A 10032-nucleotide genomic window follows, 5' to 3' on the forward strand; every position below is an offset into this window, starting at 1 on the left:
ATATTGATCTACGACGTTATGGATCCATCCCTAAAGCTGCAGCGCTCCGTGTCGGCACACTCGGATCACAGATTCCTCGTTGGGTTTGTTTTTATCTCTCGGGTTTAAACAGCTGCACAAACAGACAAATAAGAATGAAACAGGAAACTGAGCTGCGACCACAGAGTGGAGCTCTGCTGTTGCTGAAACCCAAAGGCATGTTGGGAGGCGGAGGAACGCAGCCCCTCCCCCCTCTCTCTCCCCCACCTGTGTGCAGGTGAGGCGGGTGTATAAAGGAGTCTTTCTCTGGATGGAAACAGACTCCGGCGGCCGCTCACACTGAGATCTTTGTCACAAACTTTCGGATTTCCTGCAGAAAGATGGAGAAACTGCTCGCGCTCTGCTTGGCTCTCAGCCTCACCGCCTCAGGTTGGAAAACTACACCTAAACTACACCTTTTTAGATCTTCTGTTTTACTCTTTTCTGTTCCGTCTCAGACTCGAAACAAAATAGAAATCGAGCATCAGAGGAACACAAACATGTTAAACAATGGAAACTAAAGCTGTCAAAGATATAAAAGAGAAAGAATAGTCCTTTAGTTTAGCGACGGTCTGCAGCTGAGCTCACTCGGTCTGATTGTTTCCATCATTTATTAACCTGCTGATTGATAAACTGTCCAGAAATAGTTACATTCAGATTTCTAAGGTTTTCTTTTGTGTGTGAGTCTCAGCCTCGAACCCTGAGATTCGCCTTGCTCATGTTTCAGTGCAGCACAGAGCGCCTTTCTATGGTCTGTTGTCTTCATCATTTACTTCATCGTTAGTATTTTAACCTCAAAAATCAGCAAACCTCAGCATGTGAGAGATGCATCAGATATTTTGGGAGGCTTCACGTGTGGTGGTGAAGCCTCGTCAGGAGGAAAGATGCTACAGACTCGATCTCTGTTTTATTTGGTGTTTAACAGCTGTTAGTGTGAAAGAAGTGATCTGACGGAAGCAACACAGGATGTTATTTTGCAACAGTCGGTGAGACAGATATTTTTCGCTTTACCTTGTGGGAAGATCTATCTAAAACTTCTAAAGTTCATCATCCTCCATGATCACGTTTTCCCTATAATTGCAGCATGATTTCATGTTGTTTTATTCATTAAAACTAGTGATTGTTTACTGAGCTCACAGGTGAGGTGAGCAGAGTGAAATGAAGGCAGTGGAGTAGCATAACGGCACTTTGCAGCCTCATTAAACTCCCACATCGATACCTTTGATTCCAAGCATTTCACTACATATCGTACTGTGTATGACTGTGTACGTGACAAATAAAAATTTGAATTTGATTTGAATTTGATTCCTGCCTCGGTCACAGTCATCATAAGATTGACTGAGTTTATTTAAAACTGCTCTTGTTCCATTAGTGGCCTCTGGAACAGACTCAACCAACACAACAACAACCCTCAGCACCTCTTCTAACAACGCAACAACATCTGCTGGACTCAACACCACCAGTCCATCTGTTCCCAGCGCCACCAACACCACCAGTCCATCTGTTCCCAGCGCCACCAACACCACCAGTCCATCTGTTCCCAGTGCCACCAACACCACCGCAGTGACGACGAACCCGACAACCGCCTCTCTGAATGTCACGACCCCGCACAACAGCTCTTCAGCAAACAACACAACCTCTACAACCGCTTCGCCCGGTAACGGCACCAACACCAATTCCTCCGTGACATCCCCCCCTTCCACAGAGAGCAACGGAACGGCCACAAACCAGTCGACCACAACTCCGAGCACATCCACGAGTACGACCCAGAGCACAGCGGCGTCTGCGGCCGGCAGCAGTGCGGGGGTTCCTGGGTGGGGCATAGCTCTGCTGGTCCTGGCGGCTGTGGTTCTGCTGCTGCTGCTCCTGCTGCTGATCGGACTGGTGAGTGCACACATTTCACCTTCACTCCAGGAAGTCAAATCACATCTTTATAGACACCCCACAATCCATCTCAGCAAATATGGAGACCAACACACTGCCTCTGGTCCGCGGTGCGTTCAGGGACTGCGCCACATTCGGTAACCGCTGCGTTGCCACTGCCAGGGTTTCAAATACCAGCATTTTATCAAAGCTGCATCTCACAGACACACCCGAAGCATCCTCCGCATCATGTTTCTGGCCTCATTAGGTCAGGGCATCATCACAATTTGAATTCAGTCAATTCAGTCGTTCAACATTTATTTTCGTAAACTACGAATCAAGTGTTTCCTTTACAGAGGTGCACTTTGGTCCTGCAATCCCAAACACAACACAAACCCAAAAGGTTGACTCTGTTCACCTGGACGTTTTCAGTGGGAGAAACCTTTCGTCACTCATCCAGGCGACTCCTTCCCCAATATTATAAACTGTACATTTGCACAATGACTGAAACTGGCAGCCCTGCATGAACAATGTGCTGGGAGGTCAGTTCCTTGATCATTAATATGAAAATCCTCATGACCACTGATCAATGGTCATGAGAACCACAGAGTTGGGAAATGGCGGCAATCACAACCCAACTTTTCACAAAGGGTACCCACGGTCACAACACTGCTGCCTCACAGTGGCTGCTCTAAGACGTTGGCCTGTACAAACTTTAAGTATTGTTGAAATAATATTTTTTACACTCTAACAGGAACCGATCAGCAGTAAAGTTTGCATCTCGTCTTTTCAGACAGAATCTGGACGTTTCGTGTATCCATGACACCCGACTTATTATTTCCATTTGATCTACTGCCACTGTCACATTTACCATCATAAATGCCATTATAGTTCATTGTTAGGTGGTTGCCGGGCAACATGCCAGCATTAAAATGTCATATATCATAACATTAAAGTTAAATTAGACATTAATGTTACGAAATTCAAATAAAATGTTTCTCTAATGTTTTCTATCTGAAGAATTGCTAAATAAATGTAATGTTATCCTGTTGGTCGGTGGTTGCTGGGCAACATGGTGACATTGTTGTAATTAGAGCACAAATTGAACAATCTGTGCAGTGTATCAGATCCTCGGGCCCGAGACCAAACCAGTTATTACCTTACATGCTTCTAGCAGGTCTTTGGACTTCTCCGCTTTCTTTCCGTCTAGTTTTAAATATCCTCTTTGTCTTCAGAGTTACTGCAGTCAGCTCAGGGTTGCCTTTTTTTAACCACTAAGAAATCAACACAAATTTGCTGAGCTTTCATCCCAGTAATCAAAGCGTGTCTGAAAGGTGCGGGTGACATCTGCAGCCTGCTGCGGTCTCAGCACATTCTTCCTCCAGAGTAACGTGCTCGTTATTTGAGTCCTGCATGTCCTTCAGGACTTGCTGCTTAATTCAATCATTGCTCACCCTGTAGATTTTTATCAGCACCAACTTTACATTTTAGCTTTACATCCTGATTGTTTTGCTGACTGAGAAATCTGAGGCAGCAGAAAAAAGAAAGAAAAGAAAAAAAGGCAAATGCCCCCGAGGTTTGAGCGATTATAAGAAACACCACACTTCTGACTCATGGACGAGGACTACAGGACTTTTATTCTTCGCTGCCAGAGCAATGATCAGCAGTGAAACGCGACACCGGCATTTAGCGTTTGCCCCGGAGCTGGACCAAAGTCAGAGCGTTTTCCATTAGGGGATAAAATACTGACTCAGAGTTCACTGAATTCACACAAATCTGAGACTGAAACAGCCACTCCCCATAGTGGCAGCAGAAATGCTTCTTTATTACTGAGGAAAACTTCAGATTCTGTGCATTTATGTGGCAACAACAATAACAAACACTGATCGGAGCACATGATTGGCACGAGCGCCCTCAGCAGACAGTCTAAGTTTCTGTCTGATGGCCATGTATATTTGCACGCAGCAAACATATGTCATGTTTAATAAGCTTCCTCCTTTTATCATCACTGTGGATTTTAAACATTCAGACTGAGTCAGGCTAATTGTTTTGTCTCTCCAGCTGGTGTGGTGCTGCTGCTACAGGGGGCGCTCCCAAGGCTTCAGTCCCTACGACCACCTGAACAGCAGAGACGACATCCCTCTCTACACCACTCACGGGCGCTTTGAAGCCACCAATGGGAGACAATACGTAAGTCCAAACGTACAAATATTTGAAGGGTTCACGTAAAATTAATCATGTGCTCACAAAGAGGGCCACAGTAACCTCTCGGAAGTCCTCAGAGGCCACCCGCCTGTTCGCCCCTGATGCTCGTGAGGACATGTCACACTGTGTCCTCACATTGGATATTTGTCACTGGTTTTTCGTAGGCCAGCTCAGAAGTTAGCATCATCCTGGATCCCTGAGCAAAGACCCGACAGGCTCATGCAGAAAATAATCTGTGTACAAGTTCCTCCACGTTCAGTGACATTAAACACATGAATGAACACATTTCATCACCATACATCAACATCTGTCATCATGTTACGTAAGGCCCAAAATGGCCTCCATACAAGGAAGTAGTAGCTCTAACATTGACCAGTAAGGAACCACCACACGCACACTGCAATGGGGTACGCAAGATTTATTTTTTCTTTCTCCTGGTCAAACTACTGGCTGAAGACACAACTCTGGCCAGGAATCCAAGGCCCAAAGCCACCGCGGTCAGGGTTCTTTCAGGGATCGTTTCCATTAAAATGTGCAAACTTCATCCTGGAATCTTCGAGGCTTCCCTGCTGCACCAGTGTCCTACTAAAAGACAACAACAACCCCCACTTCCTGTTTCCTCTCCCCTTCATAGAGAAGGGCTCCAGTCCTCCCCAATCAGCTGCTCCCTGTACTCAACTCCAAACAGCTGGCAGCTGGACTAGAGTAGAGTCTGCACTCCCACGTGGGTGTGGCCCACACCTCACACCAAACACAAAGAAACGCCAAAGCATGCAATTAATACAAAAAAAGTCTAAAGTAATGCCAGCCCAAAAGCTTAGTGGGGATTCTCACCATGCTGTACTCCGTAACAATCACACCTCAGGGACACGTCACATGTTCCAACTTTAGGTCCTGGTATCTAAAGGTCTCTAACCTGTTAACTACAGACCTTATTTAGCACACAATGACCTGAGACAGCGGACACACATGTGACATCATCGATCGGCCCGTCCATCAGAGAGAGAAGGTGGAGTTATCGGCTCGTGCTACGCAGGCTATGTTAACCTGTAAACGTCTTCTCGAGCTGCTGGACAGATGTTAGGTTTAGGATATTAGCGATAGAGACATTTTTATGGAAGCCCGTTTCCGCCACTAAAAAAAAGGATCCATAACTCAAAATTTCGAGTTACTTTCTCGAAATTTCGACATATTAACTCAAAATTTCGATTTATTAACTCAAAATTTTGAGAAAAGCAACTCGAAATTTCGAGTTAGCGCTGCCAATCAGTAATCTACGTGAATGACGTCATTTCCTTGTTACCCGGAAGCTGAAGCCCTCAGCTACAAATGCTACAGCTAAGCTACCGGTAATACATCCAGTCGTGAATGCACAGATTGCTGAGTGTTTTCAGCCTGGCTTCAAATGATGAAATCCCTGTGTTATTAGCTGAATCACATGGTGTTACTATCAGCAAACGTACTCGCCAAAGCGCCAATTTGTTGGGATCCGTTTTTGAGTGCGCGCTCCTCTGCGCCATATGCTTCCGGGTAACAAGAAAGCGACCTCATTCACGTATATTTTTGATTGGCAGAGCTAACTCGAAATTTTGAGTTATATTTCTCGAAATGTCGAGTTATGGATACTAGCTTTTTTGTTTTTATTTAGTGGCGGAAACGGGCTTCCATACATTTTGTATCACGCACTAAACAGACTGACTCACTGCTGGCACCTCTAGTGGACGTTAGAGAAACTGCAGATTGTGGACTGGGATAGTCACAGTCAACTGAAGTTTAAACTGGAAATGTAAAAAATCCAGGTCGAACCTTCCCATAATTTAATAAAGTGACTATGACTGAAAGGAGTTGGACAAACAAGGGCTGAGTGAATATTGGTTTTAGTAAATATTTTAAAAACCCAGCCACTAAAATACTTTAGCTTTTGTTATCAGCGCTGGGTAAAGTGACGCCTTTTCATACGTCTGTAAATCATTCCTGCCGGTCACAGTTTACATTCTCCACCTTTTCCCCCTTTATGACCCCGATGACGGTGCAGGATTTATGACACTTATTGTCACTTTCCAAAATCAATAACTAAGATAATATTCACTGCTTCCGCCCACAGTTGTGTTATTGGTGAATAAGTGAGGAACGAGTGCTGCTTAAATAATCTCGATGCTCATCCCGTCGTTCGTCTTTTCCAGGAGCAGACCGAGCGGCCGAGCTAGACGCCCACTCATCGAGGATCAGACCAACGCAACACGTTTACTTTGTATCTCTCAGTCTTTTTTACAAACATCTGTCATAATTACTGTTTTAATGTCATGAACATTAATTTATTCTCTGAACAAAAACTGTTGTTGTTGCTTTGCTGTTTTTTTTAAAGGTCTCAACAAAAAGCAGAAAATACAATTTTATTTAAAGGGAAACAAAACAGAAAAATCAGAAACGCAGTTGCACTGATCGGTGGATTTAGGCGCATTTATATTTTACTTTTGTTATCATATTTTTATTATGTTGTCACAATTATAACACAAATTTTACATGTATCTGATTTCCATTCCTTCCAGTCTGTCACATTTTGCAATCTTTAGAAAAATCTTCCATATTTACGTTCCTATTTGACCAGTATTACTTTGGCTTTGTTTCCTCTTACAAATCAAAATCATTTCACATTAGTTTTAATTCCTAAGTTGATGTTGTGACTATCGTTAGGCTAGATTACCTTTTATTTCTCTTCTTATTCTTTATCTTTTGTCATTTTTTGCGACAGGATGTACCCTCACTTGCCATTGCATTAGGTACACCAGTTAGGCTCATCCAAATATCTAATCAGCCAATCACATGGCTCCAACTCAGTGCGTTCACACATCTGGACATGCTCAAGCCAGGCTGAAGTGATTTAAGTGACTTTGGTCTGAGCATTTCAGAAAAAGGAGATGTGCTGGGATGTTGCCACACCACCATCTCCAAGTTCACAGAGAACGGTCCAAAAGCGAGAAAACAGCAGTGAGCAGCTGGGAGACACCGCCAGAGGTCCATGAGAATGGACACCTCTCAGCTGATAAAAGCAACAGTCTCTCCAGCGTCCACACGTCGAAGCTCGAAGCAGATGGGCTTCAGCAGCCCACACCGGGGGCCCCTTCTGTCAGCTAAGAACAGGAAACAGAAGCTACAGCTCACAAACACTCACCAAAAACAAAAACACTGATCTACCGAGTCCGTAGGATCAGAACTGGGTGTAAACAGCATGAACGCATGGATCCGCCCTGCCGTATTAACGGTTCACGCTGCCGGTGGTGTGATGGACTGGGGGATATTTTCTGGGCACACTTTGGGCCCCTTGGTACCGACCGAGCATCGTTTCAACTCCATGCCGACCCGAGTCTTGTCACTGACCGTGTCCAAACCTTTATGACCACATTCACCATCTTCTGATTGGCTGCTCGTGTCACACAGCTCAGATCGTCTCAAACTGGTTTCTTGAACATGACGATGAATTCACGGTGCCCAGATGACGTCCACAGTCACAGATCTCAGTCCCACTGAGCGCCTTTGAGATGTGGAGGAAGCTGTACGATGATGTCACATCGACATGGACCAAAATCTGGTTTCCAGGAACGTTTCCAGGTGTACCTAATGAAGTGGCTGCTGAGGTGCAGTTCCAGTGCATAAATACACTTTAAACATTTCATACATGTATTTTCCCTCCTTACTGTTGGAGAATTAATGTCTCACCTACTCAGCAGCCATTTAATTATATAATTATTGATATAAAAAGCTACAGAATACAAAACGTGGTTTTCTATACAAACACACTGTTGTGCCTGTAATTATATATGCTCCATGTTTTCACTGTTTCTATAGCTGCCAGTGACACTGACAGTTCACATGATATGAAGCTGTTTCCACTTGTGTCCCATGGTACTCTTCTTTTTACACCTAAATCAATTCTTCGTGTTATTTTTCAGACTATTGAGGGTTTTTGAAAAATGTTCGTGCTTCTTTTTCCCACTGTTTTTCTTTCCTGGTAATAACTTTGCTATTATTTGTACTTTTATTGCGTGTGTTGGTTTGGCAGCGGCTCCAATGTCCCACTTTTTTTGTTTGTTATGTTTGCAGCAGGACAATCGTGGCCTGAAAGCAAATCCTCATTGTTGCAGGTTTGATTCATCTTTTCAAACCAAAGTCTAAGTTTATTCTTTCCAACAAAGCAGCTCGGTCACAAAGACAGAAAGAGAATGCGGGCGTGGAGCGGGCGGAGCTGTGGAGGAATGTATGAACTTGGGAGCGTTTAGCAGGAGTGATAAAGCCGATATCAACATAAAGAGGCTGGGATGGGCTCTGAACTGAGTCAGCATCACAGCAACCGTTACCAGCAAAGAGAAACACGCTCACTCGTTTTAGGTTTCCATTTCTCTGGGCTTTTTTAAAATCTTTTATATTTTATCTGAATAAACAAATCTGCAAAAGTTTATTGTATCGTTGTTTGTCATCATGTGTATTTATCTTGTTACAAATTTGTCTTTGTTTAACTTTAACGCATCGTTTCCACAGCATCAATATCTTATATTCATCTAAATGTAGAAGGTACCACGTTACAGATGAAGCCTTCAGTTCAATTCAATTTTATGTACACAGCGCCAAATCACAACAACTGTCGCCTCAAGGAGCTTTATATTGTAAGGTAGATCCTACAATAATACATACAGAGAAAAACCCAACAATCATATGATCCCCTATGAGCAGCACTTTGGCGACAGTGGGAAGGAAAAACTCTCTTTTAACAGGAAGAAACCTCCGGCAGAACCAGGCTCAGGGAGGGGCGGGGTCATCTGCTGTGATTGGTTGGGGTGAGAGAAGGAAGACAGGATAAAGACATGCTGTGGAAGAGAGACAGAGGTTAATAACAGATATGATTCAATGCAGAGAGGTCTGTTAACACATAGTGAGTGAAGAAGAAACACCCAGTGCATCATGGGAATCCCCGGCAGCCTACGTCTATTGCAGCATAACTAAGGGAGGATTCAGGGTGACCTGGTCCAGCCCTAACTATATGCTTTAGCAAAAAGGAAAGTTTGAAGCCTGATCTTGAAAGTAGAGATAGTGTCTGTCTCCTGAATCCAAACTGGAAGCTGGTTCCACAGAAGAGGGGCCTGAAAACTGAAGGCTCTGCCTCCCATTCTACTTTTAAATACTAACATATTTCTGACATATGTAAGTGCCATAAACATCAGCCATCAATAAAAAATATAAAACAGCATTTGAACAAACAGTCCTGCCAATGGCAGAATTGGTTCTCTGACAGCAGCACAACTTTTATTTCAGAGCTGTTTTTAAACCGAGACGATGCTGAGAGACGACCTCAGCTGACGTTGGTCAGGGTGGAAATGTTTGCTGGGTGGGTCGTTCGGGCAAATCTGGACTCTAAATCCAAATCCAGCTTTAACATCTCATAACAGGAAACATGTCAGGCCCTCTGTAATCAGTGCTATAAACGCCCTTAGATATAACACATGTGTAATGCGCTTGAGGGCTCGGGTTTCATGATGACTGACAGGCTGATAGGTATTCATCTGCCTGACTCACCTGAGCGAATGCTTTGAAAGGAAGCTCGTATGACCGCGACAGGGCTCGGCCGTTCTGTTGACTTTTACTTTTTATTCACCTCAGGAACACAACAGCCCGAGCTCGGACAGCTCGGGAGTGTCTGCCTTTCCACAAACCTCCCTATGGATGCTGACGTCAGGGCAGGAACTTTGTTACACAATCGAATTATTTTCTCTTTTCAAAAAGTCACATTCAGTTTATTGAGCAGCCAAAAGTCGCCCTTTACCTTTCAAGTACCAAACTATGAACGAGTGTGTAGGACAAATCCTTTTCATCTAAATGTTAAAAACAGCTAGCTATAAATAAAGCTATTAGTGTTCCTTATTATAAGAAATAACACAAAAGATTTCGGTGGAC

The 10032-nt window shown here is 43.9% G+C and overlaps 1 protein-coding gene across 1 annotated transcript; it reads left to right on the forward strand.

Moving 5' to 3' along the window:
• Nucleotides 1-308: 308 nt before the first annotated feature.
• LOC309717865 (uncharacterized protein) lies at nt 309-8540 on the forward strand. Its single transcript, XM_082552742.1, has 4 exons — nt 309-408; nt 1391-1902; nt 3943-4071; nt 6270-8540. Exons 1-4 carry the CDS (start codon nt 360-362, stop codon nt 6291-6293), a joined length of 714 nt encoding a protein of 237 aa, XP_082408868.1. The 5' UTR covers nt 309-359; the 3' UTR covers nt 6294-8540.
• Nucleotides 8541-10032: the final 1492 nt, after the last annotated feature.

This window comes from Aulonocara stuartgranti (assembly GCF_965226115.1).
Source record: "Aulonocara stuartgranti genome assembly, chromosome: 11".
Classification (NCBI taxonomy): Eukaryota; Metazoa; Chordata; class Actinopteri; order Cichliformes; family Cichlidae; genus Aulonocara; species Aulonocara stuartgranti.

Bases quoted from the DNA above. Each gene is read 5' to 3' on its own strand.
- LOC309717865 (XM_082552742.1), top strand. From the start codon at position 360: ATGGAGAAACTGCTCGCGCTCTGCTTGGCTCTCAGCCTCACCGCCTCA. The intron at 409-1,390 runs GTTGGAAAACTA...TTGTTCCATTAG, and splicing joins TCTCAGCCTCACCGCCTCAG to TGGCCTCTGGAACAGACTCA. The intron at 4,072-6,269 runs GTAAGTCCAAAC...CGTCTTTTCCAG, and splicing joins CCACCAATGGGAGACAATAC to GAGCAGACCGAGCGGCCGAG.